The 18953-nt window shown below is 40.8% G+C and overlaps 1 protein-coding gene across 1 annotated transcript; it reads left to right on the top strand.

Moving 5' to 3' along the window:
- Positions 1-11: 11 nt before the first annotated feature.
- Positions 12-18652, top strand: NKIRAS1 (NFKB inhibitor interacting Ras like 1). The gene is made up of 4 exons (XM_044449411.1): positions 12-70; positions 2334-2462; positions 5336-5577; positions 18207-18652. The coding sequence occupies exons 2-4, from the start codon at positions 2369-2371 to the stop codon at positions 18444-18446; spliced, it is 576 nt and encodes a 191-aa protein (XP_044305346.1). The 5' UTR covers positions 12-70; positions 2334-2368; the 3' UTR covers positions 18447-18652.
- The last annotated feature ends 301 nt before the right edge of the window (positions 18653-18953 follow it).

The following is an 18953-nucleotide window of genomic DNA, read 5'->3' as shown; positions in this document are numbered from 1 at the left end:
GACACGGAAGGCTCTGATCTCGGCAAGGGTAAAGAGAACGCTGACATAATCTCTCCTCTTTTCCTAGAAGGTGAAGAGCATGTGCTTAGTCAAATGAGAAACCCTAAAATTTATATCTGTCTTGGAAACACTTCTCCTTAATTGCATAGATTGCATAGTTTCCCCGCAGTTTCCCCACAGGAGGCGGCAGCAGTGGGGAGAGGAAATGCCCCCAGACCCTTCAAAAGCTACAACTTTATCCTGCCATAAGCTTTCCGGGGGCGAAGCCCCTCCTCAGGTGGACCGAGCAAATACTCATGGGTTGGGAGTATGTTCAGGACTCGTGGTGCCGTGAGGATGGCAAAGCCCGAGGGAAGTGGAAGCATTTTATGATGGAAAATGCCCTTTTCATCAAATACTGGACAGCTCTCCCACTGCTCCCCCATCCTGCCCAAACAGCCCGACCTGGCTTTGGACCTCTTGTGAGGGAGGCCTTTTCATTAAGCAGGTTTTCCTCTTTCCTTGTGCCTTAATTATATTTTATATGTATATAATGCATATTTATACTATAGTTTATTTTCAATAACTTTTTATTTAACCAATATTTTAAAGTTAATTAGTTCTAATGGTTTATTTATTTATTTTATTGATTTATTTCAACTATATTATTTTATACAGTCGTGGTATAGCCAATTTGTTTGTTTGTTTAGGATCAGTGGGTTTTAATGTTGTAAACCACCCAGAGAGCCCTCTAGGCTATTAGGGTGGCATATAAATGCAAATAATAAATAAATAAATAATAGATAGAGTAGTTTTGTGTTGTCTTTTAAGATGTGGGTGCTCTCTGCACACACTCAGAAACACTCCCCCTTTCACTCCTGCTTTGCAGACCTGGGATTTGGCGCTGAAACAGGTGTACCTAAACTCCCGGTTCAAATTAAGCTCGAATTCTATCCCACAATCAGATGTTTCTTGTGGGTTAAAGGGATGAGCAGCAGCTTCTTTTCATTTCACATTTAAAATCAGGGTAATTGGGGGATTAGCGTCTGCTCTTATACCCTGACCTTCCTCTAAGAAAGAGAAGGCAAAAAAAGTGCTACCCCTTTTTACTGCAAGAGCCCTGTGAGGTAGGCAAAATGGTTATGTGGTTGGTTTTGGGCCACTTTTTCCATCTTTTCTGTAATTGCAGAAAACCTTTTTACAAAGAAAAAGTGCATAGCGGTTAAGCAATGACTTCTCACTGATAGTGCTGGAACCTGCTGTCTGGAAATACAGTTTCCCTGATCCATGTGCTTTCTATGGAGTAGATAAAATATTGGATTTCTGTTCTATACATTACTAATGGACAAAGAGGGAATTTTTATTTTATTATTTATTTTTATTTTATTTTTTTATTTTATTTATTAAAACATTTCTGTTTAGTTTAGTTTAGAATTCTGATTAGTTCTGATGTATTATTATACTGATATCTTGTCATTTTTCATTTTGTAAGGAGCCCAAAGCTGCTTACATAATCTTCCTCTTTCTCACAACCCTGTGAGGTAGATTAGCTTGAAAGTTAGTGACTGGTCCAAAATCACTCGGTGAGCTTCATGACTGTGTACAAAGGATTAAACAAACAAGGGGTATTAGCTCCTTCAGTCTGATTCTTCTGGTAGAAAAGAATAATAATGTTGTCATTTCTCAGTGGCTTTCAAATAATCTTAGAGAACTTTTTACCTCTTACCTCACAACAGAAAATGTTAAGGTTCAAGGAGCTTTGCAACTGCAGTGTTTTTACTCATTATCATTCAAAAGGTGGTTTTTATGTTCAATTCTAGGTTCTTCAAATACAGTCTTAGTGTGTCTCCATGAAGCCGCTCATGCATACACTTATGAACATGTTTCTAACCTTGAGAAATTAAAAAAGACCCCTCTTCTTTTGGGGAAGGTTGTAGCTCTGTGACCTAGTGCATGGTTTGGATGCAGAAGTTTCCAGTGATAGTCATTGGTGCTACTGTATAGAACAGGCAAAGGCTCCTGACTGGAACCCCGAAAGTGGCCACCTATGGAGCTGCCTTCGCCAACCTAGCGTTGTCCTGATATTTTGCACTTAACTTCCCATCAGCTCCTACCACCATCATCTTCGGTCAGGTATGCTGGGCATTGTAGTCAAAAACATCTGGAGGATACTGTTCTGGAGAAGGCTGGTATAAATAATGCAAGCTTAATGGACTAATTCATTGATTTGGTATAAAGGATCCTATATTCTTTATCCTAAAACTCTTTCTTTAAAATTAATTTCAAGCTCAGCAAATTTGGGATCTCATTCATAATACTTGTAAATATCACCAACAACTGTGGTATTTGGACAGGTTTTCTTAGGTGCGGCCTAACAGTGTGAAAGGAGATGGGCAAAGGCTACAAAGTGGTGGTTTGTGGAATGGCTTCTGTGGGCAAGACAGCCATTTTGGAACAAATTCTCTATGGTAATCACACCATTGGTAAGAATCTTTCCTTTTCTTTCCAAAAATAGCTTATTGCAAAATGACTGTTTTATTTAATAATGAATCTAATAAAATAATGTAACTCAATTGTGTTATTACTTGTGAAAGTGTTTGTTTAGGGCACAGGCCAATTTAGTTCATATCATGGTCTCTAGTAGAGTTGGAAGAGGCCAAGAAGGCCATTGGGTCCAATTCCTTGCTGCTGCAGGACACCAATTTACACTCAGATGGCTGTTCCGTTTCTTTTTGAATGTCTGTAGTGTAGGAGAGCCCATGGCTGCTCTAGGTAACTGGTTCCAATGTCGTATTGTTCTGACAGCAAGGAAACTTTTCCTGATATCTAGCCTAAATCTGGGTTATAGCAGCTTGAATTGATTATTCTGTGTCTTACACTTTGGTATCAGCAAGAAGAGAGCTTGACCTTCCTCTTTGTGACAGCCTTTGAGGTACCTATAGAGGGATCATGTTCCCCCTCAGTTTTCTCTTCTCAAAGTTGAACATGCCCAGTTCTCTCAGTTTTTCTTCATAGGGCAGTGTTTCCAAACCCTGGAACATTTTTGTTAACCTCTGCTGGACCTTTTCTAATTTTTCTGCAGCTTTCTTAAATCTTGGTGCCCAGAACTGCTCAGAAACCTCAACATTTGGACAATTATAGTACCTATGCATTGTAAGTGTGCAGAGATGAAGATTGCCATGCAAAACATTTACAATAGCTAATCTGGGCTGCCTGTTTGACCTTGGAGCGGGTAGGAAGGAGTGTAAGGCTCTGATAAGAAACTTCATATGCTGACAAAACTTGTCTCCTCCGATTCTCTCCCTCAAAATCCCAACTCCAGGGTTCTTTTTAAAACCTTGGAGCAGCAGCTGGTATAGTACCTTCTGCACATATACTGCAAGGGAAGGAGGAGGGTGCTCCAAATCTAACCTCAGCTTTAACCTCAAAGCAAGGTTCCGGGGTTGGAGTTGGGACTCCAAAAAACCCTTGACTGTCTTAACTCTGTCTAGCAGCCATAGAATTGAGTGATATTTATACCCTGCCTTTCTGCTACAAAATAGCATTCAAAGTGCCTGCAGTAGCAATTAAAATTGATTAAAACAAATATTACAATACAGTAAAATGATTAGCACCCAAACCTCCAGCATTTTTAAGTCTTCCATAAATAAAGCAGACTTTCCTTTGTTTATAATTTTTAGTTGTTCATTTACACTGAGTAACAAACCAGGTTGCTTGTTTGTCAAGCCATGTTTAGAAGTTCCCATTATGGAAGAGAGTTTGGTTATGCCAGGCAAGGTACAAACATGGAGCAAAGGATGATTCTGACTTTTTGCCTTGCACCATATGTCTGTTAGGATGTCTCTTTAGAATAGATACAGTAAGAAGGAAACTGAGAGAACATCAGGTTCAGTTTGGCCTTTCAGTCATACCTCTGCACATTTGGCTTTTCTTTCTTCAGAAAAAAGCCTGCTTGTGTGAAACTTGAATGCTAAAATGGGGAAGAATGCAGGGCTCTCCTTTTGCTTCTTCCATGGCTTTCTGTTCCTTTCTGTAAATACTTGCGCTGTATTTTCACAGTCCCTGATCTGGTCTGGGGCAGAGTCTCCAGCAGTGGCCCCTTGCTCATCTCATTCCTTTTCCCATATAAGTGAGTAACTCTGGATTTGCTCCTAGCTGGGGACAAGGGAAGTATTTAAGGATGAGTTGGAATTGGGAAGAAGAGCTGCAGCCCTGAATCGGAGTAACCAAATATGGGAGGAGAAACAAAAGCATATAGCATAGCTTCTTAGGCATGGAGGACAGTGTTTTCCTTGACTGAGTGGGGACAGAGAATTTTCTCATGGGGACCACAGGATACAAAACAGTGTCTTGTTCATGAAGAGTTGGTCGTGGAGGGTAAGACCACTGATGGCCATTAGTCATGAAAGCCACATGTTACCTTCAGTATGAGATGTTATATGCTGCTGAAGAATATAGGAAAAAGAGTATAATATAAAGAAGAGTTAATATAATATTATAAAATAAGAGTTGTGCTGTATCAGACCAATGTTCATCTAGTCCAGCATTTTGTTCATACAGTGCCCAATCAGCTGTTCAAGGGAAACCCACAAGCAGGACCTGAGTTCATCAGCAACTTTCTGCACTCGTTCCACCTACAATATAGATGTACCACGTCTGATACTGGACATAGCATGTAGCCAGTGGCAGCTGGTGGCTGTAATGTAGATGGGACTGATGTTAGCCATCCATTCCGGGCTGGGGTTTAGCACCATGGACAGCTCCTTCAAATTTCTGATTAAAGACTAGAGTGGAGCTGCCAGCCCACCGATGCAAGAACCACCCAATGCAAGACTAGTAGGCACAGAAAGTGTTATCTGCTCCTTGAGAGTGGAAGGGCGCTCTTGCATTCCTGTCCTGTTGTGTGCTTTCCATGGGTGTCTGGCAGCTGCTGTGTAGATAAAGCGCTGGAGCTGTCTTAGGTTTGGTCTTGCACAACTCTTCGTATGTTATGTCTTTATTGTCTCTGCACAATGGTGCAAGAGAAGAAGGGTTCCGATCCTGAAGGATGCATCTGCAAGAGCAATAGTTCAACGTATAGCAGACTTCACATTTGTACTTATTCCCGCAACACATGATTTGATTAAGTAAATCTATTCATTTGCCCTTAAGCAATAACAACAACTTCAGTGATGATAAATGAATAAATATCAGTGCAGGAGACAAAGGAAATTGTATCTCATTACAAAGCCATGTAAAAACAGAAAATGGGGTTGTCAGAATCCATAGTCATGGATCCTTGATCCCATGTGCAGCGGAAGTTGTGCGAACCATTCTACATATGATTTGTGTTTTTTTCATTTTGAAAATAAAATAGGTGCAGAATGCAGCTCAACAATAGAAGATATTTATGTGGTTTTGGCTGAAACAGATCGGGGCGTAAAGGAGCAGTTACGTCTCTATGACACCAAGGGAGTCCAAGAAGGAGAGGAGTTCCCCAAGCATTACTTCTCTATTGCAGATGGCTTTGTTCTGGTTTATGCTGTGAATAGCCTGGAATCCTTTGAGAGAGTTGACTGGCTCAAAAAGGAGATTGACAAGTGCAGAGACAAAAAAGAGGTAAAAGACTGATTCCTTCATTCTTTCTCTGCACACGAAAGATTATAATAATAAAATGATACATGAAAGAAATTAAACTTGTTATCTAAAACAGTTTCCCCAGACTACTTAGTAACCTGTAGATCAAGGACAACACTGTATAACCCTTAAGATATTTTGGCCTACTACTCTAGATCCTTTAACATAGTCTGTGCCAACCTGGGCTGATGGAAGCTGTAATCCAAAACACAGAAGAAGACTGTAAGTGGCCCACCCCTGCAGTAGATCAAAGAGTTTTTGTATGTACCAGAGAATTCAGGAGTGTGGATATGAGAGAAAGGGAAATGTCTCACTATGAATAAATCCTGGTAAAATGCAACAGAATGGTTGCTTGCTATGGGTTGCATCCAACATTGCATGAATGGACTTCAGCTTGTGTGGTGAGATTTTTTTTCCTCCCCTCCCCTCCCCTCCTCTTGTCTGCCATTCATTCAACCTGTTCTAAACTGGGGGACACAAGGACTACAGTGCGGTGGGGGAAGACATGTATTTTTTCTACTGATGGCCTTTTTTTCCTGCTTTCCTTAAATGTTTTTAGTCTTTCTGCATTTCTTACTCTTTTTGCAGAAGGTGCCCTGTGTTTCTTTCCCAAAGGAAACTGCAGAGTTGAGGGGGGCAATCTCACAACAACAGGACTCCATATGAATTGAAAAAGTTGTTGTAAAAGGGTCATAAAATTCACTGAATCCATAGCAGCCTATATCATACTGGCATTTGTGCTCATTATTTCATGGTTGTTGTTTAGCTTCCTTCAGAAAGCAGGACATAAATTCAAATGAAATTATAGTACAAGCAGTAATGGACAATAGATTTAGAGGAAAATTGGGAAACATAGTTAAGCAGCAGTTCTGTGCTCAGTTACTTGGGAGTAAGTCTCATGGAACTCAGTGGAGTTTATCTCTGAGAAGACATGTATAGGGTTAATTTGTTTTACTGCAGCTGCTAAATCAGGCCCTTCAGAGAAGAAATGGTTTCTGTGTTTGCTAACAGAACACCACGGCTTGTATGCAGCTGTATGCTCTGCATCTTCCTGTAATAAACTGTATACACACAGAGAGTAAGAGCCTGCAATAAGTCTTTTAACTAAGTGCCTCTAACAAAAAAGCAAGGACTCATCTGGGGCCATTTAAAGCAAGTGTGTGTGTGGCTGTGATTGCATAATGTTGACTGAGTGAGTTCTTTCATAACACATGGGGCTTGCTGGTTGCCGTGATTAATGCCAGGGAAGAAGAAAGCCTTCACTACCTTTCACTGCCTGCAGTGTAACCACAATGCATTATTACCAAAGGATCCACTTGGATTGGCTTTGATCATGTCTCATGAGCTTGTATAAGGAGGATTCTGAAAGTGGAATCTGCAGTGATGGGAAGGTAGGGAGCCTGTTCCATAGTACAGCTGACTTGACACAGTGTCAGCAAGATTTGTCAAACTGTAGGCCTACATCTATGGGTTGTACGACTGCCCTGAGTATGGGCTGCCTTTGAAGAGGACCCCAAGGTTTGCTGTTAGATTGTGAATGCTGGCCCTACTTATCCCACAGTGCAGGGTTTGCATGCAGCGCCAACCCACAATACAACATCAGTTCACAATTCCAAGGCAGCTGATATTCAGCCTGTGCTCTGGGTTGTCATTCTGTGCAAACCAGGTCCTAGAGTTGCAGGCCATTCAGGCAAATCCCTTGGCCTCCACGATCTTTTCCTTCTCTCTGCAGCCTGTGCACTCCTATCAGAAAGACGGTAGGATGAGCTATGCTACAGCAGACTGCAGCTTTGAACGTTTCCCCAGGGCTGGCCTTACCTTTAGGTATCAGCTCCACACAGCAGATCCTGAGAGTTGTTAGAGGGGCGCAATTGTCATTACAGGTACTCCCTGAGTTATGAATGTCCAGGTTACAAATAGCCCATACTTACGAATGTGTAGACTGTCATAAACCCCATACGAATATCTCTATGGAACTACATGATGTATTTGGCCACATAGTTCCCCAGAGATACAGTAATCACAGCTGTTTCTTCTGTGGCATCTGGACTCTAGACTCTAGTGCCAGCCACGCCCCATCCCCCATTGCACAATCAACTCCTGACTTTCCAGCACCAGGTCCATCTCCATCAGTTAATATTAGTCTTAAACATGCTAAAACCCCTGTAAAGCATGGGATTAGAACACTTCCTCCCAAAGCTCTGGTTTCTGTTTGCAGGCAGACATCTTAAAAACATGTGAAGATATTCAAAAGTGGGAGCTGTCACCTGTTGTCCGCATCACTGTGGTCTGTTCCTTGGTGTTGGGCTACTTTATCCTGTCCTGTTCCCCGATTCTATTACACGTGTACACAATTTAACAAACAGTACATAGGAATAGAGTGCAGGATGGTTTGTGGAAGGAAGCAAAGCTGTGCGTAAGATATGCATCCTTCTTTAAAAACCTTGCTATCTGCCACAGAAGTGGGAAACCTGGTGTCATCCAGATGTAAAATTACAAATCCTACTGCCCCAGCCATTAGCCATGCTGGGTGGGACTGAAAGGATCCACTGGGTCCAAATTTAGTCATACTAAATGCAGTCCCACTGAAATCATTAGGACTTATACTTGATGATTAACTTAGGTTCATTCATTTCACCAGCTCTATTTTAAGGGTGACTGTGTCTGGATTGAGTCCTTGGAGGGACATGGGTGCCTTGCTCCTGCTCTGCACAGTCACTTTACTGCTCAAGAATCTTTTGCCGTCAGGTTAGCTTGGGCTTGTGCATGCAGAAATGGGGCGAAGAGGCACATGTGCAGAAGGGTGCAAGCTACAGTGGGGTTATTGCCACAGTCAGGGTTGCTTGTACACAGCCCTGGTCAAGGAATCAGTGATAGCTATCATTGATCAGCTGTTTGGAAGAGAAAGAAAGCAAACCTGCATTTCTTCTTAGATTAGTGGTATTGTTGGCTATGCAGGGACAGTTGCTAGCCCAGGATGGACACCCCACGGCTGGAACATGTGGGCCCCAACTACCCAGTGCAGCACCCACTGATATTCTGTGTCAGGAGTGCAGCCTGGTGTGGTGTGGGGTGGGGAAATAAAAATGCCCCCTTGAGCCCTGATGTTGCCTTTTCCTGCCCCAGTGGCTGCACAATAACAAACATCTGTTATTAAACCAGCAAGAATACTAGAATGTGAAAAAGACAACAGGCTGTTACAATGTAGCAGTGTCTTTGTTTGCTAGTACTACTGCAATTATTTCCTAATCTGATTATATAATCAGTTGTCATAGCAGCACTGATTCAGCTTCCTAATTTACCAGTGTGCCTTGCACTGAGAAACCTGAATCTCACAACACCTATCCTGTGGGCAAGTCTTGAATTGACTCATCCTGTGGTACAGAAAAAGTGCCACTGAGGCAGAGGGAAAATAGCTTTCCTTCTCTCTCTATCAAGCAGCATCAATCACTTGCAGTTCAAAATCTAGAAGGTGCACCTCAAGCCAAATTTTACAAATTCGGCTGAGCCACAACTGTGCAAATATTGTTAAATGAGCCGCATTTTGTTAGGGGCAATCTCCATTGCAGGTTTGCAGGAGAGCAAAATGATTTGATTTAGTGCCACACACTCTGCCTAGAATGCTACCATGAGTGAAAAGAGAAGTGATGCTTGTGATTCAGCTCTCTAGAGCAGATTCTGTGAAATGGACACTGCAGGGAAAAGAGAATCGGTGAAGACGACCACTTCCTACTTGGTTCAGTTAGCAGAATTGTTTTGTGGAAGTACTGCCTTTCCACTTGTGGAAGAACAACTGTGGATCCTACCCTGTAAATGCAATGGCTTAGATCCAGACAAGCCCTTTTTAAATGCATACGAGCAACTTATTCATATTTTAAACCAGTTTTTATTCTGGAGAATAGGATGGACATTTTGGATGCCTTACAGCATCATCACAGCTATGTACACAGGTATTTACATCTCAACCAATTGGATCCAGTTGAGCAATTAAGGGGTGCTAATTTCACACCCAAGTACTAATGGATTACAGATGGTAGCAATTGTTTCACACCCACTCACACACATCCACATCACCCCAGTGTCATTGTAATATTTGGATGGTGTGAGCAAGACAAAGGGCTGGACTGACTTAGTTGTGACCAACTTCAGTCCCATTGATTCCAGTGGGTTTACACCAAGTATGAGTAAGTCTGGATGCAACCCAAAGGCATGGATTGTGACTGCAGTGATTTGCAGTCACAAGATACCAATTTTAAGCATTTGCCATTTAATGAGAGATCTTTCCTTTTAGAGCTGGTTAAAGTAGGGGCAGGAGTTGGCAACTTGTACGCCAAAACTTCTGGATGGCAACCACTCCTATCAGCTCTAGCCAGCATAACTAATAGGGAGAAATAATAGACGTTGCAGGCCAAAACATCTGGAGGGCCACCCCTTGTGCTAGGAGAATATTCATTACTGTGGATAATGCCTCTGTTGTGATTGTCTAGTCCACAGATGTGTCATGTTTGCTTTCCAGGCTGTGTCTTCTTGAAATTCTCTGCCATGGAATCTGCCATGGGGTCAATCATTTCAGCTGTTCTATTTTAGCTCCCAGCAGAAAAATTGGCATGATTTTCAGGTCATGACCACAAGCCAAGGAACCTTTTTCTGTTGGAGTGCCAAGTTCTATTTCAGACGGGCTTTCAGGGCCTATGTGGTGGGTGGGTCCAAAGGCAGGGCCAAAAAACTAGCACTTTCAGCTTAAAGGTTCTCATTGCTTGGTAAGCCAGGCATTTCAGAAAAGGGAAAAATGGCAGAAAAGCTGAGAAATTACTCAACACAAAGTGGTTGGGAGAAGAGGTGTGACTGGGAAACCACTGAAGGGTGTACTTGGCCCCTAGGCCTGCATCTTGGCATCTTTGTCCCAGACTGTGTGGAAAACTCTGTCATCCAGTTCTGCTCTGAATTGTTGGCCAGCTATTGGAGGAGCTGGTCAAGCTGCAGTGTCCATCAAGCTGCCTGGCATCAAATAACTTTACTTTGGCTTGCGTATGTTTGACTGATGGTTCTGAAAGCAAGGTTGCCTTTTAACACAGGAGGGTTGCGCCATGGTGCCACTTACGGATTTTTGCTTGTGGGAAGGATTTTCATAGCCTCTGGGAGATGTCCCAAATACACTTCAGTTTTCAGGCTGAAGAATAAAATTCAGATGAGGTAAAAAATGAACTCACCAAGGTACTTTATTGGGACGGAAGAAGAGGAAGCTGGAACCAGACCATAGCCATGCCTTTAGACTGATTCTTGAAAAAAAAATGTGTAGAGGCCTTGTGATGGCATCTGAACCTTGGTGTCAAGGTGTTGTCAGAGGGCATCTTTTGTTTCTCCTCTTAATGCAAGAATGACTAAGAATACTGCAAGTCTTCTCTGGAACTGCTGAGTTCCAACTTCTAGCCCAATTCTTGTAGAAAGGGGGATTTTAAAAGGTATTGAAATGCTGACTTTCCTACCTTGTATTCTGGAGCAGAGAAACTTTCTGGCACTCATTTTGTTTTGTATTTCAGAGGTGAGGAAAAAAGGGAGGAAGATGACCAGTTGGAGCAAAACAACTGCCTCATCTCTTCCCCCAGAGATCCCTGTGTCTGGTACAGGTGGCTGACTGAGTAAACCTAACCAAGTTTCATGCCCTGCATAGCTGCATAACATGTCAAGCAGAGAAGGTGTAAGGGCATTCCCTGTTAGAATCGTAAATTAGAAAAAGCACTTTGAAGGAAAGTTCTAATGCAAAGAGAGCTACTGCAGGCACATTTAAATTTGTATGCCAGCCTAAAGCTGAAGAAATACACTTCCTTGAGCAGGAAAGAATACTTTGCAGATGTAGCTCGCCCTTCAGTGACATAAATTAATAGCAGCACAATGCTATGCACAGTGAAGTCTATTTTTTAATGTGGCCACATGTTCAGATCAGATTGCCAGTCCCAGGTCTAAATGCATTTACTAGGCAATATGTCCCACTGAATGTGGTGGGCTTACATCTGAGTAAATGTCCACCAGGTAGTGCTGTGAGATGTAGATGAATTTCTATTTATATTGTACCAACTGCAGTGTCTAAGTCAGGGATCCAGTCTCTTTCGCCCACAGGACTGGAATCGTTTTCAAAGAAGCTTGCGGGGTTGCATTGCTGTGTGGGGGGGGGGGGGGGGGGCAGAAGTATCAGAGGTGAATGGTGTGAGGCCAGAAGTATCAGCATCCTGTAGCTTCATGCTTGTCCTGATAGCAGCTAAGCCTTAGGAGAGACATTTCAACCTTCTAGAATTAAGGAAAGGCTATGGTTGGTTGCCAAGTTGGTTGGTTGCCAAGCTGGGCAACCAACACATGATCAGTGGTGGTGATGGTGGCAGTGCCACTCAGAGATTTGGTCTCCTGGCCTGAGTGTCTACACTCCTGTTTTAAGTTGGAATTGATGTGGCTGTTGCCCACTACAGTAGAAAACCATGAGTTGTAGCCAATGGTCATGTAATATAAGTCCCATTCATTTCTTTGGTTCTGTTGTAAGTTGGGCTAGGATTGCATGCGAACCTGTGTACTGATCCTATATTTGGCAAACTTGTCTGGATCCAGCCATTAACTTCCAATACAATCCATGGGTCAGCACAATCCCACACTCAACCCATATGCAATCCTTGACTGGGGGTTATGTTGTCTGAACACAGTCAGTGCCTTTCTAAGGAAAGGAATTTGAGCTATTTCCTGGAGAGAGTGAAAGGCAATTTATGAAAGGAAATGCTCTCGCTATCTTGTCTAGCAAGGCAGACTTTCTCATTCTTTCAAGATTTACGCTTGGAGCTGGCCAATTCTAAGGAGCAGTTCAGGGTCTAACACAACAATCTGAAGAAAAAACTGCTAGAATTGGCTTATATAATTTCAAATGTAGTTTACAGGGGGGAGGGGCTGATGTGTGTGAGAAAACTCGCAGCATTTACTGACAAGGTAAAGCAAAGGGGAGCCAGATGTGTCAAGAAGTAGCAATACACCTTCCACATTGCAGAAGATGGTTCATTTTTATCATACTAACCAATACAGAACCAATGTGAAGTTCACGTGCAGAAATGGTAACTTTTCTCCACGATTGCTGTGGTCACTAGGCTGTATTTCCTTTCCCCACCTTTCTGCCCTTACCTTCTGTTTCAGTTGTCTTTGTCAATGGGCTTTCTTATTGGAGCCAACAATGCAGGCGTCCTCTTGCAAAAACATATGGATGCTGCGTGTGCATGTGTGTGCACACCTGCGTGTGCCCTGTTGTAGCTAGGAGCAGTGAGAGACGGTAATGCAATATTTGCAGAACACTTCAGACACCAGATGCTGTACAGTTAAGATAAAAAGAACCAATCTTTGCAGCAGCTTTTCCTAACAAGGTGCTCTGGAGAGGTGTTGAGTTACGATTCTCATTGTCACCAGCCAGAGTTTAAGCTGGAGATGATGGGAGTTGCAGTCTGGCATTTCTGGAGGACACCCCACCATTGACTTACAACCTTTAGACAAAAGAGGATTTTCTGCAGAGTGATGATGAGGCAAATTGAGAGGACCACTAAGAAGCCAGAGAATATTAGCAATAGACAAATGTGAACAAGATATGAAAAGTAAGCGGGACTTTCAAGATGGCGTCGGAAAGACACGGACGTGATTAATGGAGCTTCTGTTATCATGCTGGTATTGCTTGGTAGCGAGTCGTGGGAGACTCATCTAAGCCCTGTCAGGGCGAAGGAAGATTGCCTGGCATCTTTTCTTCTGGTTGGTGTAGGACAGCAATCCTATATCTACTGGAAGAGACTCAGGCATTTCTCAATCAGGCAATACAGGGGGTTTTCTTAGCCCCTGCCAGTTCTTGACATCTGATGGATTAATTAGCTTACTTTAGCCAGATAAGCATCGGACGGCTGGTAAGCATTCTTATTTATTTCTTTTTGCAATATTACCCATGGAAAAGCTGTACTTGTTTATAATTGACTTAGAAGAAAGAGAAAGCCCTCTCAAAGTTTTTTAAGCGGTAACTGACATACGAGAGAATGTGAAGACTCTTATCTGAATTGAAGCGGAAGAGAAAGATTTTTCTTCTAATGTCTCTAAGGGCGAAGGCAAAGTGAATAATTGCTATGGAACTAAATCAAAGGATAGAAGAAGTAGAAGTGTACACTTTGGATGACTGTTTGGACTTCTGCCAAGGCTAATTGGACACTAGCCAGGAAAGTTTTTGTTACATGGTGTTTCCTCTGTACTGTGATGACTTTCTGGTGAGCATTTTTACTTTCTTTTACTTACTTTCTTTTTGCAATATTACCGGTGGAAAAATTATTATCTGTTGATAACTGGCATAAAGAAGAAAGAAAAAGCCCCTAATTTGCCGGTGGCCATTTTTTTTGGCCAGGTTCCAATCTTCCTGGGTCTGATATTTTTTCATTTTTAAATAGCCTTTTGCCTTTTAAATAGCCTTTTGCTGCCACCCGGTGGCTATTGGAATTATTGCAAGCTACTTTCTTTTTTTTTTTTTCTTTCTCTTCTCTCTCTCTCTCGCTCTCTTTTTCCCTCCTTTTTCTTTTGGTATATTGAAATTTCTTGGTGAACAACTTCCATCATGAGGAAAACTCAGCCCTCTTCAGCACCTTCCTCAGTGGGTCAGAATCCAATTAATCAGCCTAAGACAGAAGATGTTGCAAAAAACTTAATGGCGATACAGGCGGCTTTAACAACTTTGCAAGCATCTCAAGAGGCGATGTCAATATGGCTGGAAAGCTTATCAAATGAGCAAAAAGAGCGATCTGACAAATTGGATAACTCTATTAGAGAGGTGACAACTCAATTATCTGATGTCCCACTTAAAGTGGAACAGAATACACAAAAATACAACAAGTATGTGAAAAATTGGAGACAGTAGATAAAGAAATATATTTAAGCAAACAAATAAGTCAACAATGGGACTCAATGGCTATATTAGAGATGGAGAAGTCATCTTATTATCTAAGATTTCAGAATATACCTGAAGAGAAAAATGAGGACCTCCGAGAGATCATAACTGTCATGCTGGCGGAGCTTTTAGAAATCAAGAACGAAGTCATGGGTATGGGAACAGATCTTGTTTTTAGGGTCAACTCCTCTTATACAAGAAAAAAGAAACTTCCAAGAGAAGTCCATGTCAAATTTGCTCTAAGGTCTATAAGAAGGTAAAAGAATACATTTGAAAGGGAGATTACCAAAATTACCAGAAAAGTATCAAAAAATATTGAATCAAGAAGGAACAACTATGGAAATAACAGAGGCAATCATGCGACAAAAGAACGATAAAACCCCTGGTCCGGATGGGCTACCAGCTGAATTTTACAAATCTTTTGAGGGAATTTTTGTTACCTTTCTCAAAGACATATGTAATGAAGCATTGTTAACTGCTAAAATACCAGCTACCTGGACAGAGGCAAATATCACATTAATACCGAAAGAAGATATGGACTTAACATAAATTCAAAATTACAGACCCATATCATTATTAAATGTGGACTATAAAATTTTTGCCTCTATATTGGCAGAAAGGTTGAAGAAGTTTTTAATAGATTTTATTCATCCAGACCAAAATGGTTTTCTGCCTAAAAGACAAATGAAGAACAATCTGAGGACTATTTTGGATATCCTAGAATACTACGAGACACACACGGAAAAATCAATGGCTCTACTGTTTTTAGATGCCCAGAAAGCCTTTGATAATGCTAATTGGCAATTCATGATGCAACAGATGGACCAAATGGAGTTTGGGGGAAAATTTATGAATGCGATATCAAGCATCTATCAAAGACAATCGGCCAGGATTTTAGTTAATGGAGAACGTACAAGGGCTATAGAGATACAAAAGGGTACAAGGCAGGGATGCCCGCTGTCACTCCTGCTGTTCATCCTGACTTTAGAGGTCTTGAATAGAAATATTAGGGATGACGAGGACATTAAAGATACTAAAATTAGGGATGAAAAGTATAAATTGCAAGCATTCACAGATGATTTGGTCTTTATAATAGAGGAACCTTTTGTAACAATCCCTAAACATTTACAATGGATTGAAGGATATGGTGAGGTTATGGGGATGAAAATAAATAAGGAAAAAACTAAACTTTTAGTTAAAAATCTTATGCAAGATCAGAAAAAAAGACTCCAAGAACAAGTGGACTTGCAGATTGTCAAAAAGGTTAAATACTTGGGAATCTATCTTACAGCTAAATGCACAACTTTGAAAGAAGACAATTACGATAAATTATTGAAAGATATTAAAAGTGATCTGGAAAGATGGGCCAATTTGCAACTGTCTTTGATGGGAAGAGTTGCACTGGTTAAAATGAACACACTGCCAAAACTTTTGTTTTTGTTCCAAATGATTCCCGTAAAAATTGATAAAACATTTTTTGTGGATTTAAAATTTCAAAATTTGAGATTTATTTGGAGAAAAAAGAAAGCAAGGATTAAACTGAAAATGCTTCAGGAAACCAAAAAGAATGGGGGTTTTGGTTTACCAGATTGGATGTTGTACTATCAAGCGTCTATTTTAACTTGGCTAAAAGAACGGATAACCTTGCGAAATAAGAGAATCTTGTATCTGGAAGGACATGATTTGCAAATGGGTTGGCACGCTTATATGCGGTATGAGAAGGTTAAGTCTCATGGGACTTTTTAAAGTCACTTTATTAGAAGATCATTAATGTCAGTGTGGGAAAAGTTAAAGTCAAAATTGTATAATAAGTTACCAAGATGGCTTTCACCTATGGAAGCTTTTGTGTATCCAAATGTATTGAATTTTGAAGGGATCATAAGATATGATATTTTGGATAAGGATGGAGGCCTGAACCTAGATCAAGAAATACAAGAAGAAGGACTCAATATCTCGTGGTGGTATAAGGTACAGATGCAATCAAGATATGCTAAAGATTGTAAAATATGGGGGTTTTATAAAGACCTAACAGCCTTTGATCAAGTGATGTTAAAATCAGATGAGAAAATGATTAAAAGAATTTATGAGTTCCTACTTGACAGGAAAATGGAAGGGGAACAGGTTAAGGAAACTATGATAACATGGACACACAATTTTGGATATAATATTGAATTAGAAAAGTGGCAAAAATTATGGGAGAGAAATATTAAGGTAACTTTAGCAACTTCGTATAAAGAGAATTTATATAAAATGTTTTATAGATGGTAATTTTTGCCAAATTGGTTAGCTAAAATGTTGCCAAATATGTCAAACAGTTGTTGGAAATGTAAACATGATGTGGGTACTTTTTACCATATGTGGTGGACTTGTGAATATGTGAAAAAGTATTGGATTAAAATACATAAATGGCTTGAGGAAATGCTACAAAAACCCTTAGCTTTTAAACCTGAAATTTTCTTGTTAGGTATTGTACCGGAAAATATTAGCAAACAAGAAATGTATTTGATAGTACATTTAATCACAGCAGCGAGGATTGCGCTTGCTCAATACTGGAAGAGTGAGGACCTACCCACTGAGGAACTGATTTTTAAAAAGATTCTGGACTGTGCAGAAATGGGCAGATTGACTCTATTATTGAAGGAGAAAGAAGATACTGACTTCTATCAAACTTGGGACCTTTTTTATGAGTGGCTGGAGAAAAAGGACTTGGCTTAGATTTAAAGATGTCTTTAAATTTTTATAAATTGATTTGAATATGATTATAGAATGTTTAAAAGATATGTTATAGGGGGCTGACCCAGTACGTCTGATGTATTTGATGATTATTTTTTTAGTTTTTAGTTTAAAATCTTAAAAATGCACAAAAAAAGATATGAAAAGCAAGCAGAAGAGATGAAGCAAAGCAGAGATGGAAATTGTGGTGACCAAGATGGGAAAGAAAAAGAAAACAAGCTACTAACTTTGCTGAGATGGAAATGGGTTTAAAATCAGTCAGGAGCAACCTTAATAACAGACTGTTTCAAACCAGAATTTGAGTCACAGGCTAATGCATGTAAAACCCTTTAGGCCACCTAAACTGTGCTATATTTGATGTATGAATAATCTTGTAGCTCACAGTAACCTTCCTAACTCATGTTTTGGAGGAGAATAAGAACAGTATTGAAGGCATTTGACATACTTATTGGGAAGCTACTGATTGCTGTTTACTTATCTTGTGGCGTTTTTCAAATGATGGACTGGGTGATACAAAGACTATTTTAGCACAGACAAACTTATATCTGGGGCTTAGAAAGGAAGGCTTCCTCTGACATTGGGCTGGATCAAACTGCCTCATATTTAGAGCCTGGCATTGTTGAAATGATCTTGCTGATTTCAGTGGATTTTGCTTTAAGTATGAACACCTGAATCCAATCCCTACAATAGGGAAAAGGCAACATTTAAAGCGACATTGAAGAATTGAGACCCCAAGGTAGACATTCCTTCAGCCCATTCATCCATTGGGTTTGACACAATCTCCTTGGAAAGGGTGCAGCAGTCCATGACGGGTGTGAAGTGCCTTTCTGATTTCTGTTCCTCGGAATCTTTTATTGGAGATCCCCAATAAAACCTGGGTGCATGTGCTTTGCCATGAGCTTCTCCCCACTTTTATGATGGTTTGTTTCCTTCCTTTCAGGGCTCAGTGATTGTCTTAGGCAACAAAGCAGACCTTTTGGAAGAAAGGCAGGTGGACACTGAAGTAGCACAGCAGTGGGCCAGACTTGAGAAGGTGAAGCTGTGGGAGGTGAGCACGACTGACACCAAGACACTGATGGAGCCCTTCACAGTATTAGCAAGCAAACTCTCTCAGTCCCAGAACAAATCGACATTTCCTCTTCCAGGACGGAGGACCAAAGGCAATAATGATGATAGCTAAAAAACAAAAGAACCCCCACTCTCTTCTTCTGGAAGTGAATGCCTGATTCTGCTGTTGCCTTTTGCCATTAGGGAAACATTAAAGGGGTTGGGTGGTTGGTAAACTCCTGCATGCAGTTTCTCTGTTATTTCTTAAGCCATTGAAACTCCTGGGGATTTGAGGATAAGAATGGCTTTGAAAGCTTCTGTATAAAAGTATTGAAAGAATCACATGCATTGAACTATTAGTTTTTTTACATGAGTATTCTAAGTAAGATGGGTTAGTTCTTTTGAGTATTTCAACACAGGAACACCTAGGGCTCAACCATACTCAAAATCTGCCACTTAAAATCTGTTTTAGAGTTAGATTTTTTTGTCTACTGTAGAGTAGGGGTGGGGACCAGTTGGATTGCTCAGCTGTTTTGGGAAGGGGAATTAAGATTTGAATTCAGCTCCTGCATCTACTCTTGAGTAAAAATAAAAGTGATGTAGATGCTAGACACAGATTTAAAGCAATGTCTCATTTGAC

This window comes from Varanus komodoensis, unplaced genomic scaffold, assembly GCF_004798865.1.
Source record: "Varanus komodoensis strain SLA01 unplaced genomic scaffold, ASM479886v1 scaffold58, whole genome shotgun sequence".
Classification (NCBI taxonomy): Eukaryota; Metazoa; Chordata; class Lepidosauria; order Squamata; family Varanidae; genus Varanus; species Varanus komodoensis.
This window is presented reverse-complemented; position numbering and strand designations above follow the sequence as displayed.